At 56.0% G+C, this 17,750-nt stretch overlaps 1 protein-coding gene across 2 annotated transcripts in view; it reads left to right on the plus strand.

The window, feature by feature from the left end:
- The first annotated feature begins 1,504 nt into the window (after positions 1 to 1,504).
- The window catches only part of SORCS2 (sortilin related VPS10 domain containing receptor 2), a 444,959-nt gene continuing 428,713 nt past the window's right edge, over positions 1,505 to 17,750 (plus strand). Inside the window, exon 1 of one of the 2 annotated variants that reach the window (XM_031437870.2) lies at positions 1,505 to 2,090. In XM_031437870.2, coding sequence (XP_031293730.2) covers positions 1,596 to 2,090 — 495 coding nt within the window. In that variant the 5' untranslated portion in view covers positions 1,505 to 1,595. The remainder of the gene's footprint in view (positions 2,091 to 17,750) is intronic. The other variant, XM_064488331.1, reaches the window with a different exon arrangement.

Below are 17,750 nucleotides of genomic sequence, written 5' to 3' on the forward strand. Positions count from 1 at the left end.
CCTTCCCTGCCAGCCACTGTCTGCAGTATTGGTTTGTTTGTAAGCTTCTTTGCAGTGCCCCCTCCCTGTTTGCCTCGTCACCCCCCCATCAGCCCTGCACTGACCCTGTTCTGTTCTCTGCTCCCTGTGCTGGACCAGATGTTCCCACAGCTGCTGACTCCCCCTTCTCCCCTGGCCCTGGGCCTGAGCTGGAAGTTTCGCATCTGACACGTTGGGAATTTACACCGTGGAAGGGGCGAGGGCACATTCCAAGGTATCCAACTTCTTAGACATCTAGCCACGCCCCTGTTCCCCACCCCAGTGCCGGGCAGGGTGGGCCCAGTCTGTTACGGGGTATGACTCCCGGCGGTGAACCTGGGGTGAGCAAGCAGAAGAGAGGGCGCTGGGTGCTTGAGCTCTGGGGGCCAGACGGAAGCCCTACTCTCTATCTTTCCTGAACGTTCGTGGCTTTGCTCCTCTGCCCTGTTAGGCTCTCTCTCTCTGGAGCAAAGAGACCCAGCTGGGAGGTGGATGTGACAGGAACCCTGGGCCTGAGGATTTTTATCTAATGTCAGGGCCACCAGGTTGGGATGGAGGCAGGGTGGCCCCTGGCCGGGCAAAGGATGCAAAGCTGACCCTGACTCTGACCTTGCCTCGGAGAAGCTCCCCCTCCTGTCTCTTTTCCCTGAGGCCAACGTGGAGCACGTGGTGGGTGCTCAACGAGGTCACATTGAAATCTGTCTAAAGTAGGTTCTTGACCTTGGTGGAGACTTTCTGTGCTCTGGGCCTCCATTTCCACAGTCCGCACTGCGGCCTGCCAGGCGCTGCCCTGAGTGGGACCCTGTCCTCGCCCTCTGGCCCCTGGGGTTGGGGTTGGGGTTGGGGTTGGGACATAAAGTCTGCAGTGACTGTGCAGAAGCATAAGCCACAGGCGTGGCTGCACGGGGGTCAGCCAGGTGAGCTGGAAGCTGCTTTCGGGTCTTCACAGTACTCCCGCTGCCTGCCAGGGTCTCTTGCTGGATATTCCAGATGCTGGGTTCTGTCTCCATTGTCAGCCTTTCAGAGGCCCCTACAGGAGAGCAACCCTCCCCTCCTTACAGTCTGGCTTAGTTCTGGCTCCCTGGAGTGATTCTGTCCATGAACATGTTCACTTGAGTGTGATCTGTTTTGCAGGGACAGGCACCTGGCTCTGCTCACCTCTGTATCCCCAGGGCCTGGAACTTGGCTGGCCCGGAGTAGGTTCTTAGTAAATAAAGGAAGAAAGGTTGGGAGGAAGGCCAGAGGGCGGGAGAGAAGGGAGGGAGGGAGGGAAGGAGCAAGGAAGGGAAGAGAGGGATCTGTGGCCTGTGGCCGCACAGTGTGGGGGCGAGCTCCAGGACCTCCAGGCCCTGGTCTCCAACGGCTGGCGCTCGCTCTGGCGGGCGCGGGGCTGGCCGGCAGGTGGCGGTGCGCCATCGGCTGCGCGGGTGGTGGCGGCTGAGCGGCGAGTCCCCTCCTCCCGCCGGCTCCCTCCCCTCGCCGGCTCCTTTCTCTGCGCTCTCGCTCCCCAGCGCCCTCCACTCTCCCGGCCGCGGTCTCCCTCGCCCGTGTCGCTCCGCCGCCGCCCCTCGGCGACCATGGCGCACCGAGGGCCCCCGCTAGTCCCGAAGGGCCCCGGCTCCGCCGCCCAAGCCCCGAGCCCCTGGGCGCCGCCGCCGCCGATGCGCTCGCCGCGATCGCGGCTGCTGCTGCTGCTGCTGCTGCTGCTGCTGGCCGCCTGCGGGGCGGCGGGGCGCTCTCCGGAGCCCGGGCGCCTGGGTCCCCGCGCCCGGCTGATCCGGGCGCCGCCGAGCCGGCCGGGGCGTGCGCTGCCCGGCGGCGGCAAGGACCGGCAGGCGCGCGGCGTGGAACCCGGCGCTCCAGGTCCCGGTCCCGCTCCGGGTCCCAGTCCCGCTCCGGGTCCCGGCGAGGACGGCTCCCCCGCTGCGGGCCAGGGGCGCTGGGCGCGGGCGGCGCCGCTGGCCGGAGCAGCTTCACGGGCGCAGGTCTCGCTCATCAGCACGTCGTTCGTGCTCAAAGGGGACGCGACGCACAACCAGGCGATGGTGCACTGGACGGGGGAGAACAGCAGCGTAAGTGACCTCCGCGCGCCCCCCGCGGGCCCTTCCCCGGACACCTCGGAGCCCCCCACTTCCGCACGGCCCGGCTGTCACCCCGGGCATCCTCAGAGACGGGGACGCGAGTCATCTCGGCGGCGCCCCTACGGGCCCCTGGCCACCGGTTACTTGGGAAGAGGTCCCCAGATATGTGGGCATCCGGCCTCACCTCGGGGGACATTTTTCACTGATTTCCAAGACTCCGAGCCACCTCAGGAGCACCCCCTCTGGCCTCCAGATTCCAGGTTGAGGGGGTGTCTCCAGAGGTTTCAGGACCCTGGCTGCCATGGGGCGCCCCTAGGCACTTCAGGATCGCTCCCAACTCGGTGTTGCGTCTCGATCTCCTTCGGACTCCACCGGGTCCTCTCCGTGTTGCTTTAGGATTTTTGGCTCCAGGACCCTCTCTACCCTAGTCTACTTGGGACCTCTCTTGTGGCACCTCCACGGGCTCCAGGACGTCCTGGGTCAGCCTGGCGTCCGATTCTGGGACCCTCGATTCTGGGGCCACCCCTCTCCCCAGATTCCTGTAGTCTGACTGGCGGCTGCCTTGAGGACCTGGCCACCGGACGCACCTGGATGCGCCGGGATCTGTGTACACACGGAGTTGGGCTCCACGCTGCACTCCAGACCTGTGGCCACAAACTCCTTTCTCTCCCTGCCCTCCCCACCTTCGCGGCTATTTTGGCCTTGCTCCAGCTGGGAGTTGGCCATCCCCTGCCCTGCAAGGCCACTTCTGTTAGGGTCTTCCAGTGCCTCCTTCCACCACAGCATCCTGCCTCTTCCTTTTTGGTGGTGTGTCCCAGGGTATAGGGACACCCTCATATTCTTACCCTCCCATCCCGCTCTGTTCCTGCCCGATCAGATGACCCATGATCACGATGGGGTCGCCTCCAGGCAGCCCTACCTGGGTCATTTCTAGTTGGGGAGAGGGAGTGGTGCAGGGAGGTGGCAGCTGTGTGTGTGGGTGGGGGGTGGGTGCTGATGGAATGGGGAGAGGAGATGGGAGCCCCTCCTCATTCCCTTCCATCAGTGTCCACTCACTGTCCAGTGGCTGACCCCCAGCTCTTCTCCTTGACCACTGCTCGCCAAAGTTCCGAGGACGCAGCATAGGGCCAGGACTATTGGCAGTGGAGGGGTGAGGATCCATGCGCTGCTTTAGTCAGGGTAGGGCTGCCGAGCTGGGAGACGCTTTTACCCACCTCCTCTGTCTAGCCTTGCTGGGGGGCTCTGAGGTGGGGAATTCTGCTGGAAAAGGGGTAGGGTGAGTGGATGAATATGTTGGGGCAGGGGGCAGCACTGGATGGGCCTGACTGGCCTAGAGTCCAGTGCCCTGCCGGGCTCCCTCCGCTACCAGCTTCTCGCGCAGACGCCAAGTCTCTGGTCTTTTCTGCCATCTCCAGTCAGACGAGAAGCCCTGGGGGGAGGGGCGGGGGTGGAGCTGACGCCCTGGGCACCGCCTGCCAGCAGGGGGCAGTCGTCAGGGCCCTGAGGGCGGTGTTTGAGGAGGGTAGCAGGGCCTCCTCCCTGGAAGAGCCCTGGGGGGCCATCCCGTTGAGCGGCCTGTGAGAGAGGTCAGACCCCAGATGGGCAGCTGGAGCCCGCCCTTCATTACGTCCCAACGCTGGGCAGCAAACCACGTCGCGTGTACTGTAAGCTGTAACACAGGGACTGCGAGGAAACCCCGACGCAACACCAGTAACTCCAAGGAACACGTGATTGACAGTCAGTCCTGTAAAGCCCGAATATCTAAATCGCCCAGCTTCGGTGGGGAGGTGGTGGTGAAAGGAGAGAGAGACACTGAAGGGTGGGGACCAGCCTCTCAGGTGGGACAAGCACCCTCAGGCCTCACTGACACCCAGCCCGCCCACCCCCATTCTGAGTGCAGAGCTTCCTTGGAGAGACTGAGGAGGGGTCTGGGCGGGAGGGGCTGGGGCACTGGGGGGCAGGGCCTGGTGGAAAGGAGCCCACCTGGCTTTGCTCCTTGGGGACAGTGGCTGAGCTTAGGGACTCCTCTGTGACTGTTTGCTGTTTACTGGGCAGGTGCATGGGTGGGGTGGGGTGGGGCTTGGAAGTGGGGACTATAAGAGGGGTTGCCGGCTTCTTTTTAGTGGCAGGTAGGAAGACCAGATCTGGAGAGGAGCTTTGACAGTTGCAGCTCTCCCCTGGTCACTGCAAAATGGGAGGCAAGGCTGACAGTGGAGAGCAGGGCGTGGCCTGGCACTCAGCAGACACTTTGGAGCGGAAGCCGAAGTACTTGTTGCTATTAGCAAGGGTCCGAGTCTGTGGGTGGGAGAAGGCCAGCCACCTGGAGATGCTGACTCAGGCTTTTGGCTCAAGCACCTCCTCCTCCCGCGTCCCGCCCCTGCTCACCCATTCTCTGGAATGGGAAGTTAGGGATACTGGAGCTCTCTCTGCAAAAGCGCATCATCCCTTGGCTTGGAGAGCAGGTGATGCTTTAAGACTTTCACTCGCCTGGGGAAAACTCAAGAGGAGTGAAAGCTGTAAGCAAGCGCCAAGTAAAACCATTTTTCGCATTGGTTATTCTGCGCATGGGTAGCATTGTTTTCTTGGCATGTGAAGTGTTTCAGAATCACCCTTTGCTCTCTCTGGCAGTCTCAGGGCCAAAGACTTTAGCCAGGATTCTGCACTTGGTTCACCTCCACTTTAAAGGACCATCTTTGAAAACTACAACAGAAAAGAAACGAACTTGAGACAGACTTGCTGAGCAGAGTCTTTTCAAAACTTTATTTCACTTAATTTGCTCAGGTATCTGGACCCGAGAAGCTACGCTCTGCGGATGTAGTCAGTGTGATCAGAGAAAGAGTTTACCATGTCAGGTGTATTAAAAAAAAACATTTGGTGAGAGGGACCGACTTTTGAAAATGGTATTTTAGAGCATCTGCAGAAAGGAATTCAAGCTGGTTCCGAGACAAGCCCCTGTCGCTGAGGCGCTGGGAACCTATGTGCGTTTTTCTTCCAAAGGCTTGGTTCCCTCCTGTTCCCCGTGGAGATAGGGAAGGCGGCTTGCTGGGAAGTCCAGACACTGCCTTTCTGTCTGACATTTAGCTGTAGAAACAAATTGTTAGGTGTGGAATTAAACGTTTCAATGAAACCAAGTGGCGTTACCTTTGATGGCTGCAGGACGGGTTGTGCTCAGAGGCTCCAGGTTCTGGGTCTCGAGGTGTGATCTGGAGGTGGATCCCAATGACAGAATACAGGTCTCTGCCTCTGGGGTCATGGTGTCCTGCTACCCCACTGGGAGTGTGCTGTGCCCTGTCCCAGTTTTACTGTTTCTGGGGAATCACGTGCTTAGGATACTTATTTTAAGTTCAGCTCACCTGCACTCCTTCCCTCACGGCACTGGAACTTCGCCTTTGATGCATCAATGGACGAGAACATGACTCCCCTGCAGCCGGGCCCAGTTTGTTCAGCTTTGTCTCTGTTAGTCTGTAGATCAGCACTGCCCACCTCCGCCCCAGCCCTTTTCCACACCTGCTCTGTGCTGTGTCTGTGGGCTTGGGGATGTTGGGGAGTTGTATGTAGCGATAATTCTGAGCTGACTATCCATGGTCTCTGCTCATGGATCTCCAGGAACCTAATATTTATATATATTTTATACCCAGAGAACCAGAGCTCTGAATCAGCGATGTGGAGCTTCTGAATTGGGTGATACCTAGTGCACTTGTCAGATGTCAAGTTCCTCGAGGGCAGGTGTGTTAGCCCCCTAGGGCCCCCATAACAAAGTGCCACAGACTGGAAGAATGCATTCTCTCACAGTTTTGGAGGCTGGATGTCCAAGATCAAGGGACCAGTAGGGTTGGTTCCTCCTGAGGCCTCTCTCCTTGGCTTATCGATGGCCGTCTCCTCTTTGTATCTGTTTCCCCATCTCTTCTTATAAGGACTCCAATCATACGGAATCAGGACCCACTCTAATGGCCTCATTTTACCTTAATCCCCTCTTTAAAGATCGCATTTCCATATACAGTCACATTCTAAGCCTGGGGGTTAGGCCTTAAATATATATAGGGGTAGGGGGAGAGTCAGCCTTTAGCAGCAGGGAAGGGATCTCAGCTACCTTTGCATCTTCTGTGCTTAACACAGTGGAGCTCAGAGTAGTCCAGTAGGGAAAGAAGGGATGGACATGAACAGTTCTCAGTGGGGAAAATCAGGAAAGACTGCATGGAAGGGGTGGCATCAGGGAGGCCTCATAGAATGAGTCGAGGGCGCATATGGGAGAGGAACATTCTAGGTGAGGAACTGCTTGAGCAAGGTCTGGGAGGTGGGAATCGGAGGGTATGTATGTGTTGGGCAAGGAGACAGTGAGTGCGTTGTGTGTGCATGCAGAGAAATCAGAGGGAAGAAGTTTGGAAAACATTGGTTGAAGTCATCTCCTAAAAGGTCCCAAACAGGACGCTGAAGAGCCCAGGATGGCAGTGCGGGTGGTGGCTATTGGTGCTTGAGCTTCGGAGCCTGCTCACCTGGATGGGTGCCCCGCCCTACTCCTTTTTGGCTCTGAGACTTGGGGCGGATTGACTGAGCTCTCTGGGCCTCAGGCTTGGTCCTGGGGGACGTGAAGGCTCGCAGGTCTCTCTATTGTGAACGTTAGGTGGGATAATCCACGTAAAGTGCTTGAGCAGAGCCAGCCTGCAGCACGGGCTGTAGGTCACAGCGTTGGGCTGAATTTTGGCCAGCACCCTGGAGGCAGTGTGCTTGGCGGGGCTGGTGAGGGGCCGTGGAGGTGGGACCCTGCACAGGGGCTCAGAGGGGAGGCTGCTGCGATGGGGGGCCTGGTCCAGGGCCCTGGAGGGGCAGAGAGAGAGGGTGGGCGTGGGAGAGGTTTCAGGTGAGGACGGGCGGGGCGGGGTAGCTCCCTGCTCCGGAGGCCTCTCCTTCCTGGAGCAGCCCTGGCTTGGTGGCTCACGGCCAGCTTCCAGACCTGAGGCCATAAGGGCCTTCGTATAAAGCCCTTCAGGCTCCTGAATGAACCTGGTGACCCAGCTGATTTGCAGCCGCGCCTCTGATGGCTGTGGTTTGTGATGACAGCTCCACTCCACTCTTGCAGGCCAGCTTGGTGGCTCCAGGGTCTTACATGTAAGTCTGCTGAAATCGCCATGAGATATTTTGGAATTTCAGGCCACCACAGTGCGGGCCTCCCAGCGTTTTGGGGTGGGGACTGGATTGAAGAGAGCAGTCTGGTTCTCGGGTGGCTGAGCTGTGGCTGGTGGGCACCTGCCCAGATGAAGTGCTTCTCTGTCCTGGTGGCCTTCAGTGGCCACCGAGAGAGAGAGACAAAGGTCAAAGGATGTGGTGACCAGCACTGAGTGCCTGCCACATTTGTGGTCAGGACGCCAGCTGTAGCAAGCCTGTCCGGGACCTTGGGGCTGGCGGCGGGACTGAGAGTGATGAGAGAGCGAGGGAAGCTGGTGTTGTTGGGCAGGTGATGGGCAGTGGAGACGTACGCTGGGTGGTCAGGGGTAGGGACGTCTCGGCGTGCGAGCCAGCGGTGTCGTACTTGGGGAGGCACCTAGGGTCTTCTGCACTCTCCCCGTGCCGGGAGAGATCACATGGAGTCTGAGAGCCCCAGGTGACAAGAGGCCTCACATCAGCCCTCACAGCAGCTGCTTTCTAAGAGGGTTTGTTAGGTGCTAGGGATACAGTGATGAGCAAAACCAGTTATGGCCCTGTCCTGGAGGGCCATTGGATCTGGACAGGAATTCATCACAGAATTCCAGTGGCCTAAGGATCTGTACTGGGGAGGTCAGGGAGGACTTCCTGGAGGAGGTGATGATTGAGCAGCTCCGAAGGATGAGTAAAGTCAGTGTCACCTGGGCTGAGGAAGAAGTTGGCATGGTGAGAGCATGAAGGCTGAGGGGGAGGCCTGGGGTTCTGAAAAGCCTGGAGCACTTGGCAGAGAAAGGACAGGTCGGTCCATCAGGAAGCTTGGCTCAAAGACATAAAAACAGCCTTGTTAATAAAGTGCCTGAACACATGGCACAAATCTACTTTTACTTTAATGAAGTGGCTATTTAATTTGTAGTTGGATAAGGGTTCCTGAGAGTGTTTTAAAGAGGTCGTAAATTAACTTCATTCTTCTGCACGCCCCTTCAGATTAGAATGCAGCTCAGTGCTTGCATAGGCCATATTTAGCATTACTGTCGTTTTTAAATTTTATTTTATGATTATTTGTCAGAGGCAGGCTAAGACCCACGAGAATGACACCGGGGAGCACAGAGCTGCCGCGATTAGAACACATGTTGGCGTAATGCTGAGTATCCCAGTGTCATTTCCAGTTCAGGGAGACCTGGAGGGGGAGCTTGTAAACTCCCTTCCGTTTCGAGGCTTCCTCTTTTCTTTTCTTTTCTTTTTTTGTTTTCTTTTTTTTTCTTTTCTTTCTTTTTTCTTTCCTTCCTTCCTTCCTTCCTTCTTTCCTTCTTTCTTTCTCTCTCTCCTTCTCTCTCCCTCTCTCTCTTTCTCTCTTTCTTTCTTTTCTTTCTAGCATCCAAAGAATGAGTTATTTACAGATTCTTACTAGTGACCTGTTTTGCCCTCACCCTCCTACTTTGCACTGCTTTATGGAGCGCAGAGGGATGCTGATGACCCGAGAAGCCAGCTGTTCCTGCCCCTGTTCCTGGCCAACTTCTGCCCAGGTTTGGAAGCCCAGGGAGCGGGGGAGCCCTGGCTCTCCTTGTGGATGTGGTGAGGTCTCCATCTACAGCATCTGGAAGGCAAGGCGTGCCTGGGAGTCTGTTCCCAGCCTGCTTTTGCTGTGGGAATCCATCCTTGTCCTGGGTGTGAGCTTGGATGAGCTTGGATTCTGGGCAGAGAAGTGCCATGTAAACATACACCCGTGGCTCTTCCGGTTCCACGGAGTGGACGGTGGGGATTGCCAATGCCCCACCCCTGCCCCGTGCAAGTTCCCACGGGCCATCCCTGACCTGCTCCGCTGGGTTGAAAAGCACAGACTCAGGCAGCCTCTCCGGGGGAGCTGCTGACTGACAAAGCCCCAGGATGGGGACTTCGCAGATCGAGTAGTGTGCCCTCTTTATCCCGATGAAGCTCTGTTTGTTGCTTTAAACGTTTAATAGGGATGCTTGAAGGTGAGCTTTCACTGGAGAACTGGAAAAAATAAAAGAATGAAAGCTCCAATGAGCTTCTGAGGTGGAAAAGTTCCTTCTTCATTTGCATTTTTGTAGCAGTTACTGTATTTGCACAGAAAATTACCATCATTTAATTAGTTTCTTCTCACACCAGCTCAAAGATCTTAAAATAACAGCACCCTCCTTCCTTAGTGATTTTCTTGCAAAAGCAGATAATTTCCTGCAACGTGGAGCTCCCCTTGACTCCAACGGGCTCATCTCTTGCACCAGGCCATTTCCTGATGTGCCGAGATAAATGGAGTTCAAATTAAAGTAAGAAAAGAGCCACGCCGAGGGTGGCTGCTTCTATTCAGATCAGTTTTAATTCGGAAAGGATTCGTTATGAGGTTTCCGTGCCGCACAGATTTCTGAAGCGTCAGAAGCAGAGATAGCATCACCCAGGCCTTCTAGCTGGAGAGACGTGGCATTTAGGGTCACCTCCAGGCTGCTGCTTCGGGGGTCATTTTATCTTATAAAACAATTTCTCATTATTCACGTATTGCGCCTGATGAGTAGTGGCCAAGTTAATGGTCACAGTCCCCGTTTGTGTGGCCGTTGCTGTGCCAAGCGCATCACAAGCGTTCACTCGCAGAGCCCCGGAAGCAGTCCTGCAGAGTAGATACGATTCTTATATTCAATGTACGGACGGGGAAAATAAGGTTCACAGCTAATAAGGGTCTGAGATGTGATTTCACTCTTGAGCCTGAGTGCTGTTATTATTTTTTTTTAGTGCAAGAAATATTTTTATTCTTTTGTCCTTTATTATTATTTTTTTAGTGGCAGTAAAATACAAATAACTTAAAATTTGCCCTCTTAACCACTTTTAAGTGTGCAGTTCAGCGGCGGTAAGTGCATTCACATTGCTGTGCAGCCGTCACCACCATCATCCCCGGAACTTTTTCTTCTTCCCAAACTGAAACTCTGCCCCCATTAAACACCAACCCTCTCTAGGAACCATTATTCTACTTCTGTCTGTGAATTCGACTGTTTTAGGGAACTCGTATCAAATGGTATTTGTCCCTTTGTGACGGGCTTATTTCACTTGGCATGGTGTCTTCAAGGTTTGGCCGTGTTGGAGCAGGTGTCAGAATGAACTGCTTTCTTTTTCACTGTGTGGATGGACCACGTTTGTCTACCATCCATCCGTCTGCAACCCTGGGGCTGCTCCCACCTCCCTGCTATTGTGAACAGTTCTGTTACGGACATGGGGGTTCAAATGTCTGTTCAAGTCCCTGCTTTCACTTCTTCTGGGTGTATACCCCAAAGTGGAATTGCCGGATCGCATGCTAATTTGGTGTTAATTTTTTGATTGAGCCTGAGGTCTTAACTAGAGCAGAAGTCACTCTTGTGTCTGCCTTGAGTTTTGCCCGTTTACCAATTAGTCGCTTAGTTGTAATTCCCAAGGAAATCCGCTGCCATCTGGTTTTGGAAGAGAAAAAGTTACAGCGCTAAGGGCCATCCTGTACCTGGAAGGGACACAGCAGGGAGACCTTGCAGGGAGAGTGGCTTTTGCTTCTGGTTCCAGCTGATGCGCCCCCCCCCCCCCCCGCTCCATTCTGCCACGTGTGACCCAAGGAAAGGGGGCTGCTTTGGAGCCCAGGAAATCCAGATCTGTCACCACTGGAAAGTCAGAAATAGGCTGGCAGGTCCCACACCAGACTAGGGGTGGGAGAGAAAGTCGTCCAGGGAGGTGTGGTCTGGAGCTGCTGCCTTTCCTCAGGTTAACTCTTTGTATATCAAGTTCAAGTGCACTTCACTTCCTTCCCGGCTTTTAACCACTTTTCCCTACTGACTACCTCATTGACCAGTTAAGCAATTGAATGTTCACTCCGTAAAAATAAAGTACTCAATAAAAAATCTTATGTTTTTCTTCATTTATTCCATCAGTGCTGCTTAACCCCTTCCAAGTTTATTTTCTGATGTATCACTGGACGGTTGAGGGGCTTGGGGAGTTAATTTCATTCCTGCAGCCACTCTTCATCTGTGATTGGAGGTGGTGATCTGTGCCTTGCTGCGTGTCAGCAGTACAGGCTGTCCCGGACACACACCCGGGGGCTTCCTGGCTCCCAGGACCCCCCTTCCTGGACAAGGGTGCTTAGATCTCTCTGTGCCATAGACTCCCCCCAACCCCGAGTCCAGAGAAGCCTCTCTCAGAATGTAGTTTTTATAATCAGAGTAACATACAATGTGTAGGATTAAAAGGAAATCAGGTCTATGGCAATGTAGTTACCAAAACATTAAAACCAATTTCTTTAGTAACACATTGACAAGAGTCTGCAGCAAGCGTGATGATACCATGATTTGAAGTTGCGATGAGTCTGAACGACATTTCGAGGCTGGCAACAACTCTCACCGGCCCTGGAAAACCCCTGTGATTTCTGCTGGTGACAAAGACCCTGGTACTGATGACGCCACTGTGACTTGTTGGGGCTTTTAAATAGCCTCCCTGGCCCCAGCCTCGTTTCACTCACGTGAAACACAACACAACCCCCAGGAGATGGTTGGCTCAGCTTTTCAACAAAGGTGAATGACTCTGGGTGCGTTTAAACACGGAGGAGCATTCCTGGCGAGAGCAGCTCGAGGGAACCTGGGAAGGTTGGCTTTCCAATGGGTGGCTTTCCAAGTGTCACTCGCTTGGTCGCTCGTTCGATTGTCCATCTGTCAAGCCTTTTGAGGGTTTCTTCCTGGCCAGCCTCACAGGGGTATCCAGGTTCTGACGTCTCCCCTGGGGGAGAGCTCCCCAAAATGGCTTTTTTGGGGTCCATGTCACCTTTGTTCTGTGTCTGTGAATGTCTTTTCTTCAAAGTCAGTCAGCATATTACCTTTTTAAAACTTGAAAAGATGCCACCTTTGGAGCTGTGGCTGGGGGCTCACATCCTCCCCTTACATTGGTGACCCTGAGGGGCTGAGGGATGCCCGGCTCCGAGCTCAGGCCAGGGCCCCACTGATGTGCTGGGGGTGGTGCCCACCGGTGCGGAAGGGTCTGGGCTCCTGGGGTGGGTGGGATTCCCAGGCCCTTCTGGGCCTCTGTTTCCTCATCGGAAAGGGGCTGATGGGACCTGCCCCACCACATGGAGGTGAGGCCGAGGGGGTGAAGGTGCAGGAAGCGCCTGGACCCCGACTCCAGCTGGCCCCCTACTCATCAACAATGCAGTTTTTGTCAGTGCCCTTGGGGCTTGGCCTGAACTGGCATTTGCCCCAGAGTGTTTCAGAGAGGCTTTTGCAGAGGTTGAGTTGTTCAATGATGGCGAGTTATAGAGAAACTGCTCCGGCCAGACCCTCTGCCAGGTGGATGAAGCATGGTCCCTGCCTGGTGAGACCTGATGACCTGGGGACACAAGGACACGGGCAGGTGGGAGGGATGCTGTGAAGAAATTCACAAGTGATGGGGGTCTCTAACTGGGGTAGGGGAAGCAAGGGCCCCAGTGAGCTGGTGGTCAGGGAGGGTGTCCCAAAGAGGGTGGCATTTTTGGGAGGTCTAGAGGGTGACCTTAGCAATGCTGCACAGGGCGGCCGCAGGGGAGCCCTCAGGGAAGGCACCCTGGTTCTTGGCGCCCCCTCCTTCCCTCCCTCCCTCCCTCTGTCCGCCATCCTGCTCTGGACCCAGGAGTGTCTGGGATGGTGGCTCTGCTGCTCAGGGCTGCCTGGCCTCCCCAGTCAAGTCTCACTGAGCCTGGCACCCAGTGAGCGTCAGCTCCTCTTAGTCCAGGAAGGGGGTCCAAGCATCCGCCATCAGCCGACACGCATCGGCCATTCCTGAGCCCACAGTGAGAGAGGCGTTTTGGAAGGCTCTTCCAGGAGCTCCCGCTGCTCCTCAGAATGCCTGGAATTTTATAGCAGGGCTGAGCCAGGGCCACAAACTCACTGTACCAGAAAATTCACGTGTCTATGTTTTTTTCTTAAGTCAGTAAATTCTGACTTTGTGTCCTTACCCTCCTGTCCGGAACAACTGAACCACCCTGCCCTCTGCCAAGACTCCCTGCCTGGAGAAACCTGGGAAGACTTCCTAGAGGTGGTGACAAGGAGAGGGGGGAAGGAGGGCATCCAGGTAGTGGGAACAGCAGGGCAAATATCGGGCCTGTGGTGCAGCTTCGTGAGTTTGGGAATTGGGAGTGGGGAGAAGAACCCAGAAGGGAGGGGCCCTGGTGGAGGAGCCAGGCAGGGACACTGGGATGGTCACTTCCCTCACATTTGTCATGATACCTTCTAAAAGGTGTGGATCATCCACCTGAGATTCCACCAAGTGCATGCGCATCCCGGATCATTAAGAGGGAAGTGGGTGTGAGGAGGTGGAGGGGGCCTGGGCGAGTGGCTAAGACTCAGCTAACCCTTAATCCCTTTTATTCTTGCTCAACCTGGAAGAAAATGTCATGGCAATTTTTTATAGTCATGCAAGTATGTAGTGAATGTTATCGGGTATCTGTTTCTGCCTAATTCTATCAAGAACGTTCCCAGTGGCCTGTGCAGGCAGATTCCCTCCAGAGCCCTGAATCTCTGGCCACCCTGTAGAAGCCCCTGTTCCCCCAGTGGGGGAGAGTAATTCTCATGGAAAGAAGAGGAGGGGCAGAGTTTGGGGGGCTCCAGGAGTAAGGGCTCCTGTCACTCAGCCCGCTGGGGCCGTCCCCTCCCAGCCTTTAACGGGCAGCGTTGTTCACACCGTGCGTCCCCACGAAGCTGTGTGTGGGCCGACTGGTCGGGTCTTCCTGGTTCGGTTTAAGGTTACAGGGTGGAGTGCATTTTCCCATTTCCTGCCGTTCCCACGGCTCCTGTAATGTGGTGCACAGAAGGGGGTGTGTGAAGCAAGGTTGTTGGTCACAAGTCACAGAAACCCGGCTCCAACTAGCTTAAGTGAAAAAGTGGAATCATAGACTTGCAGATCCAGAAAGTCCAGGGTTCTGACTTCAGGCGTGGCTGGCTCCAGGGGCCGCAGGTGCGGTCCCTCAGCCTCTGTCTCTGTCTCTGGGCTCTGCTTCCCTGTGTATTGGTCTCTTTCTCAGGACAGCCCCCCCCCCCCCCCCCAGGACATGGCTCCTGGAAAATCTGAGGCTAAAGAACACTGCTGTCCACCGGTATTCCCAGTGGAAGTCCAGAACTGAGACCCAGTGACTGGTAGGGTTACCTCCCGGCTCTGAACCCATCATCTTGGCCAGAGGTCTGAAATGCTGGTTGTCAGGCCAGGACCCCATGCTCAACTGTGGACCCAGTAGGACCCTGCAGAGGACACCGGGGAGGGGGTGGTTAGAGGGCTGGGCAGCAGCCTTGCTCTCTCCCAGCTTTCTTGTTGGAGGGTCATCCTTCCACCTTGGGAGGACACTCATGGCTACCAGATGATGTCCCCTCCCTTCCCCCAGTGCCCTGCACTCCTAGAGGGGTCAGTTCTGTAATGCGTGATTTCGACCAAGTCAAGGCCAAAACAGCTCCTCGCTTCTGCTTTGGATGCTGTGCTGAATGGTGAAGCCCCCCAGCCTGTCAGCTCCGCTGGGGACCACCCCCACATCCACACGGCTCCCAAGTAAGGAGGCCCCTGCTATGTGGCCTGTGCTCGCCTCCCTGGAGCCTGTGCACTCCTTCATGGGGTGAATGTTTCCTGGGACACTGATCCTTGTGCCTGGATGGGGGGTGCCAGAGGACGGCCCAGGCAGGCTGGAGGCGACCCTCAGATGGTAACATGGATGGAAGGCTGTCAGGGAAGTGGGGCGGGGACTGGCGTGGTTGTCCTAGCCTGGAGCCGGGGGACCCTGCGCTCCCCCTCATAAGCTGTGATCTGAGTCTCTCAGCACCTATGCTTCCAAGATCTCAACCCAAAGAAGCCAGGAGCCATTGAGTCAAATCAGGGGACATGGGTGTCGCAAGGCATCTTAGAGGCCTCATTTTACAGATAAGAAAACTGAGGCCCTGGGAGGTTGAATGGTTTGAACAGAGTCCAGAGTTGTGGGCGGCAGAGCAGGGTCTAGACCAAGACTGCAGGTTCCCAGGCCAGGGCCCTTTCCAGAGGGAGACCCAGAGAGCCTGTGGGACCTGGGAGAGCCAGGCCTGGCTGAATCTCTAGGGACCGGGGTGGCTGGAGCAGCCTTGAAGCGCTTTTATTTCACATCCCTACCCCTGAGCTGTGAAGTTCCCCGCAGTGAGCGAGCCATGGGTCGGGCTGGATTCCCTCTGTCAGGAAATCGGCTGTGAGTCTTTGTTTTGGTGCCTTTGCCTCCAGTCTCCGGCCCTGGGTGTCTGACAAGAGTTGTAGAAGGTGAATCACAGATGGGTCCCCTCTTGTTTTCGAGAAGGAAGCCAGCCAGTGCTCACAGCTCCTTCTGCCACAAAAACAGCTGTTGGGTGGGAAGGCTCTCTGGGCAGATTCATTCAGCAAACGCCACGTGGGCACCTGCTGTGTACAGGGTGGTCGCCAACAAGGAGCCCTGGCGTGGAGTTAGAGGTCTCAGAGTTTCCAGGGTGCTCAGAGGTCACTGAGTCCCAGCTGGGATCCTTCCAGCAGTGGGAGGCTCACCCCCTTCCTGAGACGGCACATTCCAGGGTGTCTGGACTTGCCGAGAGCCGCTGAGGTCAGCACCGAGTCAGAGTTGTGCTAGAAGGTGATGTTGCAAGCAGGGCGTGTCATCTGGTGGACGCGAAGGATGCCTGTCTTTGCTGGCTGGGTGCTGGGCTGCAAGCCTGTTCGAGGCCCGAACTTCAGGGAGAGCGGGGGTGATGCCAAGCACTGCTGAGTGGCCCCAGCCTGCCTCCACCTGATGGCAAACATTAGAAAGCAGAGGTGAAGGCGAGATCAGCTTGCCTTGTCTTCGTGGATGGTGAGCACTGCTCACCAGTGGAAACCCAGCCCAGGACCCATCCACCTGGGGCCGGTAGGGGTGGGCAGAGGGGTGGATCTGTGGCTCGGGCCCTTCACCCACGTCTCCCTGCGTCAGTCCCTCCTTGGAGGCTGTAACAAACAACACAGACTTGGTGGCTGAGAACCGCATAGCTGTATCCTCGTATGGTTCTGGAGGTCAGAAGTCCAAAGTCAGTCTCAATGGGCTGAAGTCCATGTGTGGGCAGAGCTGGTTCCTTCCAGAGACTCCAGGGGAGAATCCGTTTCCTGGCCTTTGGCAGTTTCTCGAGGCTCCCGCACTCCTTGGCTGGAGGACCCCTCCTTCTCAGGTCCTTTGCCCTCTTCCCTCTGGGCCTTTGCACCTGTGACCCTCTGCCTGTCCCGGAGCCCTCCTGCCGGGCTCCTGGCCCCTGGTCCCCTGCTTTGCCTGCACCGTAGCACACACTGGAGACCATGAGGTTCTGTCCTCGCCTGTCTCCCCGGGACACTGTGTCCCCACTTGGAGCCTGAGGACCCTGTGGCCTTGCTGGTGCCAGAGCCCCTGGGCATAGCAGGTTTCAGTGAATGTTTGTAGAACAGGCCGGTGAGTGGAAGAGTCCATAGAGAGTTGCAGATAAATGAAAGTTATTTTTAAAGCACATTTAACCAACTTGCCTGACGACTGGCCTCTCGGCCCATCCTTCTGTAGACCTGCTTGGGGGGGGGGCCCGTGGGACAGACAGCCCCTACCGTGAGACTGAGTCTGCCTGCTTTTACTGAAGATGAAGGTTTTTAAGCTGCTTGGAGGTAAATTTTGGCTAATTTTGAATGATATCGCATCAGCAAATATTCATTGAGTATCTATCAACGGAAGGCGGTTCCCCTGAGGGGGGTGGAGGGGTGCGGCCCCCACACCCAGGACAAAACTGCCCGAGGCCTGTGGCTTCTGCTCTTCAGTGACTTATTATTTCATTGTGTGTTGGCGCGTGTGACAACAGCACCCGAATGGATGAAAGGGAGAAACACCCTGGGGTTAAAGGAGGAGCCGGAGAGGAGCCTCCCGGCGCTGGCTGGGCAGCTCCTCCCGCAGGGCCGGGGTCTTGAATGGAGGCCTGGCTTTTAGGATGGTGAGAGCTGTGGGATTTGGGGGCAGGTCGAGAATTCTGGAGAGCGGGTCACGGTGAACAGGGGGGACAGGGTACCAGGCCTGCCCCTCCCACAGGTCAGCTGGGGGACAGCGGCAGATCAGTGCACCTCTGGGTGGCCTGGCTCCCCCACAGGTCACGCGGGACTCTCCCTGCAGGGCCGAGAAGGGCCAGGGTGGGCTGAGCCACTGGACCGGCCAGGAAGCAGGAGGGCCCCCCTAGAAGAAGAAGCTCATCTTTGGAGGTTTGCGAGCCGTTGTTCAGACTCGGCGGAAGGGGAAGTTTGGGCTAAACAATGAAAGGGACCCAAACAAGGAGATTCTGTCTCCTAATTGCACTTGGCGGGCTCCCCTCCCATTTGGCCAGGTGTCACCTCCTATTTGTGCTGCCTAAATGGATTCTAATAGCTTTCTTCTGCGTCACTCAAAGAACCGCCTTGGTAGCCAAAAAGGAAATTGGTTTCAGGTGGAAGCCCAGTTTTACACGATGGAGCCCAAGCTGTTAATTACCTAGAAATCACATGAGGATTTTTAGCCTGAAAAAGTTTTTTTTTCTT

This window comes from Camelus dromedarius, chromosome 1, assembly GCF_036321535.1.
Source record: "Camelus dromedarius isolate mCamDro1 chromosome 1, mCamDro1.pat, whole genome shotgun sequence".
Classification (NCBI taxonomy): Eukaryota; Metazoa; Chordata; class Mammalia; order Artiodactyla; family Camelidae; genus Camelus; species Camelus dromedarius.